At 43.0% G+C, this 22,637-nt stretch overlaps 1 protein-coding gene across 1 annotated transcript in view; it reads right to left on the minus strand.

Moving 5' to 3' along the window:
- The window catches only part of sgpl1 (sphingosine-1-phosphate lyase 1), a 32,685-nt gene extending 12,992 nt beyond the window's left edge, over nt 1-19,693 (minus strand). Inside the window, 7 exon segments of the mRNA XM_070434874.1 lie at nt 3,657-3,745; nt 3,882-4,010; nt 4,212-4,291; nt 4,695-4,842; nt 5,427-5,494; nt 6,514-6,679; nt 19,495-19,693. Of these exon segments, the coding sequence (XP_070290975.1) occupies nt 3,657-3,745; nt 3,882-4,010; nt 4,212-4,291; nt 4,695-4,842; nt 5,427-5,494; nt 6,514-6,679; nt 19,495-19,506 (692 nt within the window). The 5' untranslated portion in view covers nt 19,507-19,693.
- Between the last annotated feature and the right edge of the window lie 2,944 nt (nt 19,694-22,637).

Here is a 22,637-nt window from a genome sequence, read left to right on the forward strand (position 1 = left end):
GAAATCCAAAGAAATCAGCCAAGACCTCCGAAGAAAAATTATAGACCTCCACAAGTCTGGTTCATCCTTGGGAGCAATTTCCAACGTCTGAAGGTACCACGTTCATCGCTACAAACAATAGTACGCAAGTATAAACATCACAGACCACGCAGCCATCAAACCGCTCAGGAAGGAGACGCGTTCTGTCTCCTAGAGATAAACGTATTTTGGTGCGAAAAGTGCAAATCAATCCCAGAACAACAGCAAAGGACCTTGTGAAGATGCTGGAGGAAACGGGTACAAAAGTATCTATATCCACAGTAAAACAAGTCCTATAATTAACCTGAAAGGCCGCTCAGCAAGGAAGAGCCACCGCTCCAAACCGCCCATAAAAAAGCCAGACTACGGTTTGCACAAGCTTAATGACGAGTTTGGAGGGTACTATGGTGTTAAATGCTGAGCTGTAGTCAATGAACAGCATTCTTACATAGGTATTCCTCTTGTCCAGATGGGTTAGGGCAGTGTGATTGCGATTGCGTCGTCTGTGGACCTATTTGGGCGGTAGGCAAATTGGAGTGGGTCTAGAGTATCAGGTAGGGTGGAGGTGATATGATGCTTGACTAGTCTCTCAAKYCACTTCATGATGACAGAAGTGAGTGCTATGGGGCGATAGTTGTTTAGCTCAGTTAACTTAGATTTCTTGAGGACAGGAACAATGGTGGCCCTCTTGAAGCATGTGGGCACAGCAGACTGGGATAGGGATTGATTGAATATGTCCGTAAACACACCKGACAGCTGGTCTGSGCATGCTCTGAGGACGGGGCTAGGGATGCCATCTGGGCCAGCAGCTTTGCGYGGGTTAACGCGTTTAAATGTTTTACTCACGTTGACCACTGTGAAGGAGAGCCCACAGGTTTTGGTAGCGGGCCGTGTCAGTGGCACTGTATTGTCCTCYAAGCGAGCAAAGGAGTTGTTTAATTTGTCTGGGAGCAAGATGTCGGTGTCTGCGACGGGMCTGGTTTTCTTTTAGTAATCCGTGATTGACTGTAGACCCWGCCACATACGTCTCATGTTTGAACCGTTGAYTTGCGACTCTACTTTGTCTCTATACTGACGCTTAGCTTGTTTGATTGTCTTGCGGAGGGAATAGCTACACTATTTGTACTCGGTCATGTTTCCGGTCGCCTTGCCATGATTAAAAGCAGTGGTTCGCGCTTTCAGTTTTGCGCGAATGCTGCCATGAATCCACGGTTTCTGGTTAYGGAAGGTTTTAATAGTCACCGTGGGTATAACATCACCGATGCAGTTGCTAATAAACTTGCTCACCGAGTCAGCGTATACATCAATGTTGTTGTCTGAGGCTATCTGGAACATATCCCAGTCCACGTGATCGAAGCAATCTTGAAGCGTGGAATCCGATTGGTCGGACCATCGTTGAACAGACCTGAGCACGAGCGTTTCCTGTTTAAGTTTCTGTCTATAGGCTGGGAGCAACAAAATGGAGTCGTGGTCAGATTTGTCGAAAGGAGGGCGGGAAAGGGCTTTTTATGTGTCGCGGAATTTAGAGTAGCAATGATCCAGAATGCTGCCAGCTCGAGTCGCGCATTCGATATGCTGATAAAATTTAGGGTGCCTTGATTTCAAATTAGCTTTGTTAAAATCCCCAGCTACAATAAATGCAGTCTCAGGTTATATGGTTTCCAGTTCCCCGGGGGGGGGGGGGAACGACGACATACACGGCTGTGATTATAATCGAAAAGAATTCTCTTGGTTGATAATGCGGTCGGCATTTGATTGTAAGGAATTCTAGGTCAGGTGAACAAAAGGACTTGAGTTCCTGTATGTTTGTTGTTATGATCACACCATGAGTTGAATCYTAAGGCATACACCCCCGCCCTTCTTACCAGAGAGATGTTTCTTTCTGTCGGCGCAATGCGTGAAGAAACCGGGTGGCTGTACCAACTCTGATAACATATCCTGAGTGAGCAATGTTTCTGTGAAACAGAGAATGTTACAATCTCTGATGTCTCTCTGGAAGGCAACCCTTGCTCGAATTTCATCTACCTTGTTGTCAAGAGACTGTACATTGGCGAGTAGTATACTCGGGAGCGGTGAGCCCGTCTACAGAGCCTGACCAGYAGACCGCTCCGTCTGCCCCTTCTGTGGCGCCGTTGTTTTGGGTTGCCTACTGGGATCAGATCCATTGTCCTGGGTGGTGGTTCGAACAGAGGATCCGCTTCGGGAAAGTCGTATTCCTGGTCGTAATGTTGGTAAGRTGACGTTGCTCTTATATCCAATAGTTATTCCCGGCTGTATGTAATAATACTTAAGATTTCCTGGGGTAACAATGTAAGAAATAATACATAATATTTATTGATGAAGCCAATGACTGATGGTGTACTCCTCAATGCCATCGGAGGAATCKCGGAACATATTCCAGTCTGTGCTAGRAAAACAGTCCTGTAGCTTAGCATCTGCTACCTCTGYCCACTTTTTTATTGATCTAGTCACTGGTGCTTCCTGCTTTAATTTTTGCTTGTAAGCAGGAATCAGGYGAATAMAATTGTGGTCAGATTTGCCAAATGGAGGGCGAGGGAGAGCTTTGTATGCGTTTCTGTGTGTGGAGTATAGGTGATCCAGAGTTCTTTTTCCTCTGGTTGCACATTTAACATGCTGATAGAAATCTGGTAAAACGGATTTAAGTTTCCCTGCATTAAATTCCCTGGCTACTAGGAGTGCCGCATTTCGGTGAGCATTTTCTTGTTTGCTTATGGTCGGAATACAGCTCATTCAAAGCTGTCTTAGTGCCAGCCTCTGACTGTGGTGGTATGTAAACAGCTACAAACTCTCCCGGTAGGTAGTGTGGTCTACAGCTTATCATAAGATACTCTACCTCAGGCGAGCAATAGCGCAAGACTTCCTTAGATATCGTGCACCAGCTGTTGTTTACAAAAATACATAGACCGCCGCCCCTTGTCTTACCAGNAGCAATAGCGCAAGACTTCCTTAGATATCGTGCACCAGCTGTTGTTTACAAAAATACATAGACCGCCGCCCCTTGTCTTACCAGACGCCGCTGTTTAATCCTGCRGGTACATCGTATAACCAGCCAGCTGTATGTTGATAGTGTCGTTGTTCAGCCACGACTCCGTGAAGCATAAGATGTTACAGTTTTTAATGTCCCGTTGGTAGTTTAGTCTTCCGCGTAACTCGTCGATTTTATTGTCCAAAGATTGCACGTTTGCTAGCAGAATGGAGGGAAGTGGGAGTTTATTCGATCGCCTACAAATTCTCAGAAGGCAGCCCGACCTTCGCCCCCTCTTTCTCCGCCTCATCTTCACACAGATTACGGGGATCGGGACCTGTTCCCGAAGAAGCAGTGTATTCTTCACATCGGACTCGTCAGAGTCGTGAAAGGAAAAAGAGGTTTCTGCTAGTCCGTGGTGAGTAATCGGCGTCCTGATGAGTTATTTTCAGTCATAAGAGATGGACGGTAGTGGCAACATTATGTACAAAATAAGTAAAAAAAGAAGTTACAAACAATGCAAATAAATGAAGAAAAAAAACTATTGGCTGGGGGCACGTAAAACGTCTGKCATCCTCTCCGGCGCCATTTTACCCATCTGGTGTGCCAAGAATAAAAATAATCTGGGACTATATTTTGACAGTGAACTTACATTTCAGGATGTTTCACACCCCGCTCATAGGCCATGTCTCTGTACGCCTTGCATGCCATCAATATGCTTTCAGTTCCTCCAGAGGTGACCTGGACAAAGCAGAAACAGCAGCAGCAATCGGTGTTCAAAATATGCTGGTGCATACGTTTTGATTATTCTCTTGAGAAGAACATTTCCCAAACCCTAGGTCAGCGAGTCTTGTGGGAGTACTGAAGGTAAACTCACTGTGCCACAAGAGTTGGGCCCACCGTTGAAGAGGGTACACGCCATTCTCACAATCTCTGCCTCCATCTTCCTCACACCAGGAAAGATGTCTGGGTGAAGTGGGTTGCTCCATGCAAAGTCTCCATACACCTAGCAACAAAAGGAAGAATATAAAAAGGGAATCACTAGGCGATGAGATTTTTCATATAAACAAGGATAAACAAGACTGTAGTATGAGCTTTAAATTAAAAAATGTATTACTCAAAATACTACACACAGATGTTAAACTTGATTTGAATTCTTTGAATGAACAGACGAGACAAAGGCTGTTGTTTTGTGGACTAGACATACCTTCACCAAAAGTTTGGTAAGTGTCTGATCTCCCCAGTACACTGCGCCTGAAACTCGGCCTTTCTCCCAATCCACTTCACCTGTGAAGAGCAGACAACAGCAAAACCTCAGGAAATGACTACCGTATATATTAGAATTTCACAACTTGCCCTACAAATAAAACCAATGCTAAAAACAGCCTGTGCAGCAGGCACACTTGTCAAAACATGTCACATTTATTTTGCCACGTGTAGCCAATAGGCCAAGGCACGTAGGTCATTTGCGCCGTAATAAGCCATTATATTATGCCGTTACATTGCATTATATTATTTCTCCACAAAAAAACGCAGTCAGGAACATACCAAAGCATCTTACTCAGCATTTTGTTTTCTAGGATATAGTCAATACAATATATATAGGCCAGTAAGTCAACGGCCCCATAGTGCTACAAAGACAGAATGTAGAAAAATAAGCTCCAGAAACCGGAAACTCTCAGCCACTTACTCAGTGTTTGATACTCTCTGATCCTGTCTAGAACTTGAACTTGGCTAAGCCCTTGTTCAGGCAGCTGTTTGGTGTAGCTCATGCCCTCCTTCAGTGTGCAAAGACTGAGAGACATGTCAGCCAGGGCCTTTTTCAGCTGGTTCTGGATCTGTTGCGAAGAGACACCGAGTTAGTTACATTACACACATCACCGCTCAGACAACACAAACCATTTCCAAGGAGCAGTGGCATTGAGCAGAGTGTTTAGGCTACAGCACTCTGGCGTTCGCAACTTATCTAAAAGTGTTCTCGGGGAAATATAGAAAATATATGAAAGCAATCAAAACTAGCTAGTTGTGAAAGTATAGGTGATAGCCCAGATCTTCCTGGCATGCTATCCAAATATGTTTGTGGCTAGACGGCACTCAACTTATTTTGCATAACTTATATAATGTACATTTAGATGTAACCATCGGATTAAAGTACAGCCTATTTACACTCTTCAGATGAATCCAAATACGGTTTTAGTCATTCTGTAATGACCAACAGTAACCCAACACTATCACAATCCATAGATGTAAACTGTGACAAAGGTCTCACCCACCACAAGCCCCCCCCCCCCCCACCCCCCCCCCCCCCCCCCCCCCCCCTCCGACACTCAAGTCATCAGTGAGTGACTCATACCACGCCAGACAAGGAAGAGTCAGAGCACATCTGTGGAATAGAGGAACACAATAACCGCTTGAAACTTACTGTCGCGCCAACAAAGGGTATTTTTCTGATGAGTCGAAAGCACTGCTTCTTGAGTCGGGATGTCAGGGCTATTAAGCGACAAAGAAAGAGGCGATTGTGTTGAAATAATGGTAGATGAGCAGCACAGTACAAAACCACAAGCTGAATTCAAATGGGGAATTTTTATATTAATAATACAGCTGCTTGGAAAGGGCAGACAATTCAAAAAAGACCAACAGCTGGCGTACAAGCTAATACTGGAACAAAGTTTCCTGCCAAATGAGATTGTGTACAGCAAGTTACTGCCATCAACAACAAAAYAACAAATCGTAATTTCCCCTGATTTGGAATAGAAATATCATTGATCTGTAGTATTCTAYAAAATGCACAAACATCAGTGAGAACACTAACATGTCTGAACATGGTTGTCACTTGTAACAACTGGAAAACAGCTGGAAAATGTACAAAGATCAACTGAAGTGTGGAACAAGAACAAAAACTGCAAGTTCAAACATATTTCAATTATGTCAGGAAAAAGTATTCAAGTCCATACAGGGATTGAGATTAAGGGTTGCCATTTTGCCCGGGGCAAGTGACCTGAGCAGTTGCACCATTGGGCAAGTAATTTATTTTAACTGCCAACAACCAAAATACAAAGAATTACAGTAGTCTGGACTCTCTGGTTCCTCCACTGTGTGTAGGTGAAAATATCTACTAAACATTTTGGGGCAAGTGATCATAAWCTTCGGGCAACCCCAAAATACTCCTGACTTGCCCAATGGCCYAGTGCCTTTCAGACCTTAACGTCAATCCCTGCCATACTTCGGTTCCAACTCTAGGTGCTTTAATGCTGACACCTACGTTCTACCAGTCTGCACATTGGARTGACGTAAGCATGAGCTACAGAGAGTATTACGTCAGTCCTTTCCTTTTAAATCCATGAGGGGAAGTGAATAATTGCATACTCGTTCAGACGGGTAAAGAATCATGAGGCAGCATGTCTGATTAAACCAAAAAAAAAACACTTTCCATAATGTAGAACACCCATTCATCACGTTTTCCATGCATACGATACACACATGCTTTATTCCATAATCGGAAAACATACTTTCTTGCTGAAACAAGAAGCCTTTGACCCAGACTGCTCCTAGGGTAGATATGAGAGTAGCTCCAATGATCTGCCATGGTTCCAGCTCCTCGCAGTTGGTGTTCACAAGTCGCCTGCCTTCCTCCAGGTAGAGCAATAGCATCTCCTTGTACACCTCTAAGGCACTCTAGGAACATAGAGAGATGACATTGTTAATTTCCAATTGTAGATCCGTCTGTACTGCTATGCAACGTGTAAGGATTTTCTGGAGGGTCCCGGGGACTACATGCACATAAACTCAGCAAAAAAAGAAACATCCTCTCACTGTCAACTACGTTTATTTCCAGCAAACTTAACATGTGTAAATATTTGTATGAACATAAACAAGTTTCAACAAAGACAAACTGAACAAGTTCCACAGACATGTAATTAAGAATGTGTTCTTAACTGGCTTGCCTAGTTAAATAAAGGTTAAATCAAATAAATTATATCCCTGTTAGTGAGCAATCCACAATCCATCCACCTGACAGGTTTGGCATATCAAGAAGCTGATTAAACAGCATGATCATTACACAGGTGCACCTTGTGCTGGGAACAATAAAAGGCCACTGTAAAATGTGCAGTTTTGTCACACAACACAATGCCCCAGATGTCTCAAGTTGAGGGAGTGTGCAATTGGCATGTTGACTGCAGGAAGGTCCACCAGATCCGTTGCCAGATAATTAAAATGTTAATTTCTCTACCATAAGGCGCCTGCAATGTAATTTGGAGGTCAGGGCTCTGTGTAGGCCATCCAGCTTCGTCACCTGCGGGATCATCTGAGGAGGGTGGGGGGAGCTGAGGAGTATTTCTGTCTGTAATAAAGCCCTTTTGTGGGGAAAAACTCCCAAGTGGTTCGGCCTTTGCCCTCCAAGGCCCACCAAAGGCTGTACCCCTGCCCAGTCATATGAAATCCTTAGATTAGGGCCTAATTAATGTATTTCAATTAACTGATTTCCTAAAATGAACTCAGTAAAATCTTTGAAACATTTTTGTTCAATACACAATTTGGTCAAAAAAAAGAGTTATTTTTATGTGCACTATGTCATCACGCACAGCCTTTTATCCGCAACAAGTACATTTGATGGAAACATCTCTGGTGGGAAAATGTGCATAATGTTTTAATATGGACTTTAGAATATTCACATAAACATCTGTTGCCAGTTGGATGGAAATCTAGCTACAGACACCAACTGTCACCGCATATCACCGTCATTTAATCACGAGTAATCATGTCCCCAATAGCAGATTTACATCCCGTGCACAAAATCGAAATGACAAACCCTTAAAAACACACAAGTCACAATGCAATTCCCTCGTAATCAATTGACGTCACACTTTCCATCATATACAGTTCAACACACCATCAGTCAACTTTAATCTTTGCGAAAGTAGAAATACAATACCCAACAAGTACTAATAAGTCTACTAATGACAAGTACTTACACCAGAAGAGTCACGCAATGGTTCAATTTCGTTCGTTCTGTAGAAACGCATTTGTGGAAATTACATTAGAGAGAGAAAGTGACTAGGGTAATCTACTACTTCAAAATTCAATTAGTCTTTAGACTGACAGGTAGCCCTGGTTGCAGTTGTTAACGAGAACTTGTTCTCAACTGGCCTACCTGGTTAAATAAAGGTGAAAAAAAAATAAAAAAATTCCACAACCAGGACCAGGTGAGGTGGAAGACTAGGAGTCAGCTGACTACACTCGGCCCCTGTCATCCATTAGACATAACATTTGTAGCCAATGGAGGAGAGAAACATCATAGATACTTTTCCTCCACAAAAAAAATTATTTTCAAATCAAATCAAATTTTATTTGTCACATACATATGATTAGCAGATGTTAATGCGAGTGTAGCCAAATGCTTGTGCTTCTAGTTCCGACAATGCAGTAATAACCAACGAGTAATCTAACAATTTCACAACAACTACCTTATACACACAAGTGTAAAGGGATGAAGAATATGTACATACAAATATATGAATGAGTGATGGTACAGAACGGCATAGGCAAGATGCAGTAGATGGTATCGAGTACAGTATATACATATGAGATGAGTAATGTAGGGTATGTAAATATTATATTAAGTGGCATTGTTTAAAGTGGCTAGTGATACATTTTTTACATCAATTTTTCCATTATTAGTGGCTGGAGTTGAGTCAGTATGTTGGCAGCAGCCACTCAATGTTAGTGGTGGCTGTTTAACAGTCTGATGGCCTTGAGATAGAAGCTGTTTTTCAGTCTCTCGGTCCCCGCTTTGATGCACCTGTACTGACCTCGCCTTCTGGATGATAGCGGGGTGAACCGGCGGTGGCTTGGGTGGTGTTGTCCTTGATGATCTTTATGGCCTTCCTGTGACATCGGGTGGTGTAGGTGTCCTGGAGGGCAGGTAGTTTGCCCCCGGTGATGCGTTGTGCAGACCTCACTACCCTCAGGAGAGCCTTACGGTTGTGGGCGGAGCAGTGGCCGTACCAGGCGGTGATACAGCCCGACAGGATGCTCTCGATTGTGCATCTGTAGAAGTTTGTGAGTGCTTTTGGTGACAAGCCGAATTTCTTCAGCCTCCTGAGGTTGAAGAGGCACTGCTGCGTCTTCTTCACAACGCTGTCTGTGCGGGTGGACCAATTCAGTTTGTCCGTGATGTGTACGCCGAGGAACTTAAAACTTACTACCCTCTGCTGCTGTTTCCTGAAGTCCACGAGTTTTGTTGACGTTGAGTGTAAGGTTATTTTCCTGACACCACACTCCGAGGGCCCTCATCTCCTCCCTGTAGGCCGTCTCGTCGTTGTTGGTAATCAAGCCTACCACTGTAGTGTCGTCTGCAAACTTGAGGATTGAGTTGGAGGCATGCATGGCCACGCAGTCGTGGGTGAACACGGAGTACAGGAGAGGGCTCAGAACGCACCCTTGTGGGGCCCCAGTGTTGAGGATCAGCGGGGTGGAGATGTTGTTACCTACCCTCACCACCTGGGGGCGGCCCATCAGGAAGTCCAGTACCCAGTTGCACAGGCGGGGTCGAGACCCAGGGTCTCGAGCTTGATGACGAGTTTGGAGGGTACTATGGTGTTAAATGCTGAGCTGTAGTCAAATTAACTGGTGTGTTAATTTGAGTGCAGAGGAAGTGCAATAACATGCTATGTTGCGAGTGGCTACCTGGTTGATCCTGTCAGTAGCATATGCTTGTCTCAAAGATTAAGCCATGCAAGTCTAAGTACACACGGCCGGTACAGTGAACCTGCGAATGGCTCATTAAATCACGTTGTGCAGGTAGGTGTTCATTATCAATCAACTCAAAAACAAATTACTATCTGATAGACGGATCACTAACGTATTCCAAATACAAAATACATTAAGGAACACACTATTTTAGGTGTGGAATATAGAAAAACTGCTCATACCATATCTGCATTTGACAAATTGAGCCCATTTCCAAACCAGCGGTTATAGTAAATAATTCATTAATTTCATGAGTGCAGTAAAACGTGTTTATCTCTAGATCACTACTTTTTTACAACACTATGCGTTTCTGCTTGATAACAATAAGATAGGGAAAAGCTTAAGGTCCACAAGACAGTAACTTGAATACCCACTATTCCTAACCACTGAATCTAACATCGCATAAAGCTTTGGGGGGGAAATATAATAGGTACTGGTGATGCAGTACAATGACATCAATGAAACCAACCATGCTCAACGCAGAGTATTTGGTTGCAAAGCAAACACTTTTAGTTACTTCGTTAGAAACGTAGGCTTTAAATTGACGACTGACTACTTGCTTAAATGGAATCACGTGAATCCAGGTCTAGTAAAAGTCACAGCAAAAAAAATAAACAGTATGACATAAAAAAAATGGTTTACGTAATAAAGAGTACTGACAGTAGTTTAGCCTATGGTAATCACAAACCCAAATTCTACAATGGATGAACCTGAATGAAAGCTTTGCCTTTCAATCACAAGAATACACCCCCTGACGACAGTTGTTTGGTTTAATCTCCGACGGGTCTGCCAAGGTTAGCTAAATAGCGCAGAGTTGGGCTCAACCGGAGAAACATACTATGTAACCAGCAGCGGCCATGTATCAGATGGGCAGCTAATCTTAATGCATTATCATAGGATTAGGCTTCATTCTCCATCTAAAAAGGTGAAAAAAACGAACGTTTTGTCAGGACTTTTTACATATGTATGCAAAAGCTGTAGTTCCCTTTGAGTTCAGTGCTTCTGTAGCACAGACAGCAGCGCTGAGCATCCAGTGCAACATTTACATGTTTATATGCCATAAACTGGAGAGATTAAATTGTGTTATCTTGCGTCAGGGCAAAAGGAACGTCCTGGTGCAACAGATATAAACCCTTTGCCACGTACGTACTCTTTGTTATCCGACACATTTCTTTCTGACATTTTTCAAATAACATACTTTGTCAGTCACAAAACATTTTTTTCGTGGCCGTCTTTGCATTAGGAGAAATAGTGCAGTGCTGAAGCCCGGTCTGAAGCCCACGCTTATTTTGTTCTCCCTATTGTTGTGTAAACGCCCATGCATCCGTTTTCCCAGGCCAACAGTATTCTGTAAGGAGACCTTTGTTGTCTCTAAGGGGAGGTCGTATTTCTCATGGAAATGTACTGGGTGTGAGGAGGCCACTGCTATGAGAGACATCAAGGGGGAAACAGTGTGATAATACACATTAGTATCAACACTGGCTTGGCAAACACATGTCATGAATTCTTAGAGTTCCATGGTCTGTATCTTATGGAAAATAAAATTCAAATACTTCAAATAATGAAGTCAAATACCATGATCTGAGCGTCAACTGTCAACACTGAGTTAATTTGTGGTCTAGCGGTTAGACCCGCTGCCTTCATTGCGCACATAGACCTACCGTGGGTTCGATTCCGGCACACGCCCTTCTGGCATAAATAACTAAAATAACCAGATTGACATAATTTAGTTACACATTTAAAATATGGACAGTCGAGGGATATTTGACCCAGATCTGGGTAGGAAATTACTATACCAGACACTTCATTTTAAGGACAATTGTATTTGATGCATAAAATAAATAGGAAACAAATTAAATAATAACAGTAGGCTACACCAACATTAGTTTCCATTCATACAAAATGGTCGGGTATATTTTCCGTGGTATATGAGGAAAGGCACAACAAAACCTTTCCCCCCTCCTGAGATCTTTTCAGTCTCCTGAGACTGAAAAGATTAGGCATGGGTCCTCAGATTTAAAAAAAAAGTCATACATCTGCACCATTGAGAACATCCTGACCGGTGGCGTCACCGCCTGGTATGGCAACTGCTCGGCATCTGACCTTAAGGCGCTACAGAGGGTAGTGTGTACGGCCCAGTACATCACTGGGGCCAAGCTTCCTGCCATCCAGGACCTATATAATAGGCGGTGTCAGAGGAAAGCCCATAAAATTGTCAGACTCCAGTCACCCAAGTCATAGACTGTTTTCTCTGCTTCCGCACGGCAAGCAGTAGCGGAGTACCAAGTCTAGGAACAAAAGGCTCCTTAACAGCTTCTACTCCCAAGCCAGAAGACTGCTGAACAATTAATCAAATGGCCACCGGACTATTTACATTGACCCCCCCCCGCCTCCCCTCTATTTTTTTTGTACACTGCTGAAACTCGCTGTATATTATGTATGCATAATCACTTCACCCCTACCTACATGTACAAATTACCTCAACTAACCTGTACCCCCGCACACTGACTCGGTACCGGTACCCCCTGTATATAGCCTCGTTATTGTTATTTTCTTGTGTTACTTTAGTTATTTGGTAAATATAAATAACTCTTCTTGAACTGCACTGTTGGTTAAGGGCTTGTAAGTAAGCATTTCACAGTAAGGTCTACACTTGTTGCATTTGACGCATGTGACAAATAAAGTTTGATTTGATTTTAAATACTTTATTTCAATTGTACGGAATACTTGTCAAATAGATAAATCGCCCTTAGTCTGTTAAAAAAGGTCAGAGTTGTTTCGATGATGATAATACCAACCAGAAGGAGCACATACACTACATGGCCAAAAGTACGTGGACACCTGGTCGTCGAAAATCTCATTCCAAAATCATGGGCATTAATATAGAGTTGGTCCCCCCTTTGCTTCTATAACAGCCTCCACTCTTCTAGGAAGTCCTTCCACTAGATGTTGGAACATCTGCGGGGACATGCTTCCATTCAGTCACAAGAGCATTAGTGAGGTCGGGCACTGATGTTGTGCGATTAGGCCTGGTTCGCAGTCGGCACTCCAATTAATTCCAAAGTTCTTCAACGGGGTTGAGGTCAGGGCTCTGTGCAGGCCAGTCAAGTTCTTCCACAATGATCTCAACAAACTATTTCTGTATGGACCTCGCTTTGTACACTGGGGCATTGTGAGGCTGAAACAGGAAAGGGCCTTCCCCAAACTGTTGCCACAAAGTTGGAAGAAAATAATTGTCTAGAGTGTCATTGTATACTGTAGTGTTACGATTTCCCTTCACTGGAACTAAGGGGTTTAGCTCGACCATGAAAAACAGCCCCAGACCATTATTCCTCCTACACCAAACTTTACATTGGCAATATGCATTGGGGCAGGTAGCGTTCTCCTGGCATCCGCCAAACCCAGATTCGTCCGTCAGACTGCCAGATGGTGAAGAGTGGTTCATCACTCCAGAGAACGCATTTCCACTGCTCCAGAGTCCAATGGCGGAGAACTTTACACCACTCCAGCCGATGCTTGGCAAACACATGGCGATCTTAGGCTTGTGTGCGGCTGCTCGGTCATGGAAACCCATTTCATGAAGCTCCCGATAAACAGTTATTGTGCTTACGTTGCTTCCAGAGACAGTTTGGAACTCGGTAGTGAGTGTTGCAACCTAGGACAGACGATTTCTACGCGTTATGCGCTTCAGCACTCGGCGGTCCAGTTCTGAGCTTGAAGGCCTACCACTTTGCGGCATTGCCGTTGTTGCTCCTAGACGTTTCCACTTCACAATAACAGCACTTACCGTTGACCGGGGCAGCTCTGGCAGGCCCGAAATCTGACGGACTGACTTGTTAAAAAGGTGGTGCCTATGACAGTGCCAGGTTGAAAGTCACTGTGCTCTTCAGTAAGGCCATTCAACTGCCAATGTTTGTCTATGGCGTTTGCATGGTTGTGTGCTCGATTTTATACACCACTCAGCAACGGGTGTGGCTGAAATAGCCGAATCCACTAATTTGAAGGGGTGTCCACACACTATATTTACATAAGTATCTTGAAAGACTTCGGTTGCAAGCAGGACTAAGGTAACCCCGACATCCTATTTTAGGGACCGGCAATGCGGTAATCAATAATGGTTGCAATTGAGATCAGCTGGGCGGGTGAATTTTGAGCCTATTGATGGTTTAACGAGGCATTACTTCACAATAATACAGTGCCATCAATGGTCGCAATAGGCCACTTGTTATTGGATTATATTCCAATATGCTACATTCTGTAGGCTACTCGTTAGCCTATCCATTGCCACATAACGAAAGGTGTGAAAACCGATAATAGCCTACTGTTTGTTTTTCCCTGGCTGAGTTGAGCTGATTTGTGCCATCAGTTGATTGACAGGTGTAGGCCTACTGTAGAACGATGAAGATTCCTCCAGTGTGGATGCTAGCCCACGTTTTATAGTTAGGCTGTGTATAATTTATCAATATGCTTATGGTCTTTTGAGTGGATGGCTCTTACAGTAGGTGTGATTTCCATTGCTAAGCCGTTATGCGCCAGCTACAGTAGCATAGACCGACTGTACTTTCAGTTTGATGCTGGCATTTTTAAATCGTCCTTGTTGTGGCTTGAAAGCCTGTATTGTGTGGCCCTACTATTTCATTTTGAAAAACTGTCAAGATGTTTATGCATTCCACCCTATCCAAATTCGATTTAGTTGAGCTGAGACACTTTTCTTTGATTCATAAATCAGACTATTAATTTTACTTTTTGAAAACATTGAAATAAATGCAATTATCTTCGCTTCAGGATTGTTTTGATCACATGGACTGGGATATATTCCTTGTAGCTTGCAAAAATAAACTAGACACATACACGGATACGGTGACTGAGTTTATAAGGAAGTGTATAGGAGTACCCACTGTGACTATTAAAACCTATAACCAGAAACCGTGAATAGATGGTAGCATTCGCGTGAAACTGAAAGCGCGAACCACCGCATTTAACCATGGCAAGGTGACTGGTAATATGGCAGAATATAAACAGTGTAGTTATTCACTCCGCAAGGCTATCAAACAAGCTAAACGTCAGTATAGAGATAAAGTGGAGTCGCAATTCAACGGCTGACACGAGACATATGTGGCAGGGACTACAGACAATCACGGACTACAAAATGAAAACCAGCCACGTCGCCGAGCCCGACGTCTTGCTTCCGGACAGGCTAAACACATTCTTTGCACGCTTTGAGGACAACACAGTACCACCAACCCGACCCACTACCAAGGACTGTGGGCTCTCCTTCTCTGTGGCCGACGTGAGTAAAACATTTAAACGTGTTAACCCTCACAAGGCTGCCAGTCCAGACGGCATCCCTAGCCGCATCCTCAGAGAATGCACAGGACAGCTTGCTGGTATGTTTACGGGCATATTCAATCTCTCCCTATCCCAGTCTGCTGTCCCCACATGCTTCAAGATGGCCACCATTGTTCCTGTACCCAAGAAGGCAAAGGTAACTGAACTTAATGACTATCGCCCTGCAGCACTCACCTCTGTCATCATGAAGTGCTTTGAGAGACGAGTCAAGGATCATATCACCTCTACCTTTCCTGCCACCCTAGACCCACTTAAATTTGCTTACCGCCGCAATAGATCCACAGACGATGCAATCGCCATCACTCCGCACACTGCCCTATCCCATCTGGACAAGAGGAATAACTATGTAAGAATGCTGTTTATTGACTATAGCTCAGCATGCAACACCATAGTACCCTCCAAGCTCATCATTAAGCTCGAGGCCTTGGGTCTGAACCCCGCCCTGTGCAACTGGGTCCTGGACTTCCTGACAGGCCGCCCCCAGGTGGTGAAGGTAGAAAACATCACCTCCACTCCGCTGATCCTCAACACTGGGGCCCCACAAGGGTGCGTTCTCAGCCCCCTCCTGTGCTCCCTGTTCACTCATGACTGCGTGGCCAAGCGCGCCTCCAACTCAATCATCAAGTTTGCAGACGACACAACAGTAGCAGGCTTGATTACCAACGATGACACGACAGCCTACAGGGAGGAGGTGAGGGCTCTGGCAGTGTGGTGCCTGAAAAACAACCTCTCACTCAAAGTCAACAAAAAGGAGATGATTGTGGACTCCAGGAAACAGCAGAGGGTACACCCCCCTATCTACATCGATGGGGCCGCAGTGGAGAAGGTGGAAAGCTTCAAGTTCCTTGGCATACACATCACTGACAAACTGAAATGGACCACCCACACAGACAACGTGGGAAAGAAGGCGCAACAGAACCTCTTCAACCTCAGGAGGCTAAAGAAATTTGGCTTGTCACCTAAAACCCTCAAACTTTTACAGATGCACAATTGAGAGCATCCTGTCGAGCTGTATCACCGCCTGGTACGGCAACTGCACCACCCGCAACCGCAAGGCTCCCAAGAGGGTGGTGCGGTCTGCCCAACACATTACAAACTACCTGCCCTCCAGGACACCTACAGCACCCGATGTCACAGGAAGGCCAAAAAGATCATCAAGGACATCAACCACCCGAGCCACTGCCTGTTCACCCCGGTATCATCCAGAAGGCGAGGTCAGTACAGGTGCATCAAAGCTGGGACCAAGAGACTGGAAAACAGCTTCTATCTGAAGGCCATCAGACTGTTAAACAGACATCACTAGCATATTAGAGGCTGCTGCCTATAGGCATAGACTAGAAATGTTTACATATCTGGCATTACTCATCTCATATGTATATGGTGTATTCTATACTATTCTACGGTATCTTTGCCTTGGGGCAAAGAAAAAAAACATACAACTGCACATTTTTCTCTCTCTATTTGTTAGTCAACCCGTCTATAATTAAACACATGCAGCTTTTCTTCTGTGACTGTCATTAGCCTATGTTACCCTAGAAGACTAAATAAACTCTTGCTCACCAGAATGTCATAAAATCGATAGAATTCAATCTAGTTGACATTGGTAAAGTTCTCTCTGTCATCTCTGCTTCTTTCGCGGAGCAAAGATGTTTAGGGACTGGGGAGAAAATGCTATAACTCAACAAAGAAAAACAGTAAAGATTTTCTGTGCAAAATGTTCAAAATTACATCATTTTGACAAGTTGTAAGAAAATAGAAAGCTGTGAAAACGACCCAACATGTTTCTCATAAGATTTCAGTTCAGCTTGGATGCATATTTTATGTGGTTGAAATACTATCAGCTTTCATTATACTGATAAAAAAATAGCACCTCTACAGATGATATCTAACTGCGCATTCGCAATTCTCGCAAGATGCTGAAAGAAAATCATATTTTTCCACTCCTGTTCCGGAGTAAAAATGTACCCAACATTTGCTGTATACTTTTACTGCAAGAAATGCTTAATTCTGCAGGAGTTCAAATGAAGGCTTCCATGAGAGGTTATAGACCTACATTTAGTGTCCAGAATTCAGTTTCCATTTAACCCACCTGAACATTAGGCCACAGTTCCCTTGACGTGCCAGTCCTATTTGAAGTCCCCGTTTTGTGACTGTCGAATATGTATAGCGCCTTACGATCTTCGTATTTTACCACTTCACCAAATCTTTCCAAAACATTACTTTTCTAGCCTTCCCCTCTCTTCATTTTCAACTCTCCATTTTGCAGCTTTTCTCTTTTTGGATTTAAACTCTAACATTGTCCTTTTTGCCTCTGTTAACTTTTTCTGCCTGTTCCCAAAAGCATTAGGCGATTGGCGTATAGGCTATTTGCCATGCGTATAGTTAGGCCCTTAAAGCTTAGACTTATGCACTAATGCCAGCTTGAGGTCGGTTCGGTTTCGGTTCGATTATTTAAAAAATCATCACGTTTTCGATTTCAATAGTTTAAAAAAAACATTAAAACGCACTATACATTATGTGGGTTGAAAACACTAAAAGTCAAATTAATAAAAGTCCCATGATGGTTGTGACTACCCATTACTACTTTTCACTTATTAATAATCACCTATTTACATTAATTTAATAAAATATTTTTGTTTAGTTTATTACATTAGTTTTTTTTTATGACAATTATTTCATTCCAAGTAATCTAATCAATATAGAGCTGCTGCCTATGCTGTCTGACAAAATTACTATTTTAGTAGTTCTTTAAAGTAAATAAGGCATACTTTTATGACTGCTGAATACAAACGATCAATCACTTAGATTATGTATTTTCAGGTAGAGATACCTTGCGATGCAACTGCTTTCTATCCCTCTCGATCGCGCATTCTTAGGTCTCTTCTCGTAGCAGGCATAAAAGAAACACACCGTAAAAGAAACACACAGCCTGGACAAGTTGGCGCGCAATGGATTATGGCCATTGTAGTTAATTACCACGTTTTCTGCATTTAAACTGTGTAGAATATTGGCCTGTTGGAAATTACAACTCCCTACTACATTACACAGTTCAAGCATGATCTGATTTATCTCTAGAAAAACTGCAAAATGTGCTTATTGAGCTCACAGAAATAACCCTGAACAAAATGGAATTCAAATAATTGAACCGGTATTGTTCCATTCGTTGTTTTAATCACTCAGCACTAGTATTCAAACACCCCCCTGGCTGCGATTGTAAATATTTCTTCAGACGTTCAAATCCTCCTGCTGCAGGATTATTTTACTCCTGCGACTAAACGGGTCAAATTGAGATCCGACATCTGTAGTGCAAGTGATAAAAAGCACATTTCCATGGCACAAAGTGTTGAAGGTACTGATGTCCAAAGACGTACAGTACGTATGGCTGCTGATGTCTGTATATACCGTATTATATACTGTGTAAGTCTATAGGTCCGCTAATACAGGACTAGTAAAGGCCCAGTGCACTACTTTTGTAAAGATTATTATTTATTTTTTAACATTTTTAATTTTAATTTTATAAATATTTTGTTTTTATTCCGATTTTTCTAGTGCTGCACCCTCAGCACCCCTACTTCTCAGTAAAAGCTCCCTTTCTATGTCTTAAATCACTGCAAAGGAGATTGCCTGCAGGAGAAACCGTTTTTGATCATATAGTTGTCATATCATTAGAATATGAGAAAGAACCTGGATCATTTGAATGTGAAGAAATAACCTGTCAAGCTACAGGTGACTCTACTCCATACTCAGAACACTGACATGTCTGACAGGTTTGCCACATTTCTAGAATGCATCTGGTCAGTTACTCACTCTAATAACTGTCACAAAACCCTTATTATACTGCAAACTAAAAGAAAATCAAACCTACAACTAGAAGGCTATGCCTGCAAGTGTGAATGGTTGTTGAGGCAGTTAAGACAAAATGTATCTTCGAAGAATCATGACCTTTCCATATCAGATTCTTGATCTGTATTTATGCCACATTATTCCCTCCGAATACATACAAAATAAACTACCCTGAAGAAAATGATCCGCGCACTTCGACGTCAAAATAATTATAAATGCCAGGGGTGTTATTCAAATAGTAAGAATATGTGCTATAATCACTTTAACAATGCGCGAACTATGTCAACACTGTAACGTTAGCGCTCCAGGGCAAGCAACATGATTGCGTGTAGGCAAACTTCGGTCCACTGGTCTGGACGCTTTACTATCGCTTGCAGCAACACAGTAAACTTAATTGTTATAATGTAAATAATTTATCAGTGAGACCTGCTGCTTGTATGCTTTTTGACACACGGAGTTAGTTAACGTTACAATGGCTCAAGCAATACTTACATTTATACAGAGAAAGAAAGAAAATCCTATTTAAAAAAAGCCTATTATTCACTTACCCAATAGTCCATGGTTAGTGTCAAGGCAAGCCTTCAGCAAATGATTGTCTTCACTTTTTCTTAGTAGGGAAAGTCACTTCAATATCTTTGTATAGCTTGCTTTGTGGTCGAGGATCTGATAAACATACCACTATATTACAGAGAATCGTATCCTAAATTCAGGAAGTGACAAGCAACTAAAAAGCCAGCAACCTTCTTCGTCTTCTTCTTCTTCGTCAAGGTTTTATTGGCAGACTACATCCAAAAAGGTGCATTGCCGCCACCTATTGGGTGGGGTAAAAACGGAGATACTTGAACGATTTTGTTTTTTAACTAAACATTTATGAAACACAGTCATATTAATGTCAAAAACAAAACGAAATTCAATGTACTACTTCACTAATTCAAATGTAGTCAGCTCCGTACACAGCCTCTGGGGCCTGAGAGGGGGAAGCATCTTCAGACAGTATTCCCTGCAATGTTTCAGCAGTGAAATCCTGCAGATCCAAGAACTTTTAGCCGCTTTCACAGTGATTTTTCGTTAGTGTGTCCTGTACAATTAATAAACGCAACAAAATCAACATTCTTAAGGATTACATGCTGACCAAACCAGACACGTTGCATGCCCGAGTGTTGCAAAATAAATTTAGAAATCATGTTATTCAATTACTGCACCCACACTGCTCGCGCGCGCCAACGAGCGTCTGTGATGCCAAGGGCTAAAATAGAACTCCTTTCTATTTCTGACGCAAATCGCACTGCAAGTCCTGCCTCTCCCATCTCCTCATTGGTTTATAGAAGCAGGTACCCACGTTCCATCTCCTCATTGGTTATACCCGCGTGGGTGATTGAAAGATGAAATGTTTTGCCATTTGTCGTGGTAAAAGTGTAGATGGAAGGAGGAGAGATGACTAGAAACGATTCGGTTGACCGTTTTATGTGTGGATTAATTGTTGGAGTAGAGGACCTTGTGCATTTCAGGTAAAATAACAACTCAATGTTTATATCCCAGGACAAATTAGCTAGCAACAGCAAGCTAGCTAAATAGGACAAATTAGCTAGCAAGTGCAAGCTAGCTAAATTGCTATACAAGTTTAATGCTTTTCGACCTGTCCCCAAATTAATGTCATTTGTTCAGAGTTTGTTTTGATATTTTAACCTGCGTGTTGTGATCGCATTTGGTGTAGGGGGACAAAATAAATGTATGCACGATGGCGCACGCGCACAGCCGGTTTGGGTTCCGTGTTAGTGTTTCAGAATCTTTCAACTGACTGACATCCACATACTGTTGAGCATCATCCACGGCCATAGCTACATGAACTCTACTCGCTACTTCGTCAATGTTCAGTGCATCTGCATAGGAGGCCTTCTCGACAGCCCTGATCCTTCCTACTTTGACCTCCTTCACTCTGGAACTTGATTCCCATCGCGGACTATTCAAAAATAATATTCTGTCTGTAAATACTTGTCACGTGGTCAAACGTTTTACATTTATGACACTGAAGTGGCTTTTGTACATAAGCTTGCACTGCATATCTCATATCTCAGCCTTACACGAAGCCTCAATATCCATCGAGATGCCAGATAGGACACTTTTTATCGGTGCCCTACTCCGATAATCATAGCATTCCACTTCATGTGTTGATAGTGCTGTACATCCCCAGTGCTTTGACCTTTTGTTCTTTTGACACACATGAAATCAATATCATACCAATCTTGGTCACTCTAACTGACTCCACAAGTCCAATGCACTCTTCACTATCTTTCTGACCACAAACAGGTTTCCCCCAAAAACATCCTTGCTCATAAATCGCACTCCAACAAGGAATTACGCATTATCATACCGAGGCTTATCTTGATTTACAACTTTAGCTCCATTCTTAGATGTTACAGTAGCCTATTACACTAATTTCCTCTATCTTCCCTCGCGCCAACAGAATCAAGCATTACTTCTGCTTCCGCCATTGCTCTCAAACCCGAAAACACTCCCAGCAAGCAACCTTTCCATCTTAAATGGTACTTTCAAGTCAACTGGGAACTCTAAAAAAAATACGAGGTAGGGCCTCCCGGGTGGCGCAGTGGTCTAGGGCACTGCATCACATCACATCACATCGCAGCGCTAGCTGCGCCACCAGAGTCTCTGGGTTCGTGCCCAGGCTCTGTCGCAGCCGGCCGTGACCGGGAGGTCCGTGGCCTAGCGTCGTCCGGGTTAGGGAGGGTTTGGCCAGTAGGGATATCCTTGTCTCATCGCGCTCCAGCGACTCCTGTGGCGGGCAGGGTTTCCTCCGACATGCACGGTGTTTCCTCCGACATATTTTAATGCAAATATTTTGAACAACAACCATTGTTAAACATTTAATTCATTTAAGACAAAGTAACATTCGAAAAGTACCCAATGTACAGAGCTCAAGGAAGTAGACCGATGGTTTTGAGAGATGAGCCCAGATTGCAGAGGGGTCATCTGCATAGAAGAGCTCAGTGAGCAAAGTAAAACGGTATAATTTGTGTTATATCCAAAACAGGTGTGGAAAGTCACATGCTTGTGAGAATCACCAAAGTGAACTGCCTGGATTTCACTGGTGTATTTACACAGGTTGTTATATCAGGGGAGCAACTTCGGTTTTAGAAGTGGAGTGGGGACATAATTATTTATAATTAGTTTTATCCAGTCGGATAAACACTCCAAACAGCCTACCCGACAGCTCGGAGGCGTCTGCATGGTCCTAAAGCACACTGTTGCCTCGTTTTGTATCACATTCCAATGATAAAACTGGGGGGGACAAAAATGCCTTTTCAGAATGTGGGGGGGACATGTCCCCTTGTCCCCAGTGAAAGTTGCGCCCCTGAGTTCTCTGCAAAGTCAATATGCACGATGATCTCCTCTTTCCACAGATTCTCATTTAATTCTCTCAGTTCGTAATATTGGTGTCGAATGGTGTACACGTGTTGCTCTAACTTCTCTTTCAATCCTTTGGAGAAGTCCTCCAGTAGAATCTGCAGTGTGCCACACACCTTTTCTTTTACTATCAAATGTACTGTGAACTTCTCCATGTTTCCCTCTTTGTTTTTTTCTTCTCTCTTGCTCTCTTCAGCTTTGTTTTTCCACTCAAACCACCATGTCTGCTCACCAGCATCAAAGTCAGATGTTTTAAGCTCTTTTGCTT

Source organism: Salvelinus sp. IW2-2015, linkage group LG25 (assembly GCF_002910315.2).
Source record: "Salvelinus sp. IW2-2015 linkage group LG25, ASM291031v2, whole genome shotgun sequence".
In the NCBI taxonomy this organism is placed as follows: domain Eukaryota; kingdom Metazoa; phylum Chordata; class Actinopteri; order Salmoniformes; family Salmonidae; genus Salvelinus; species Salvelinus sp. IW2-2015.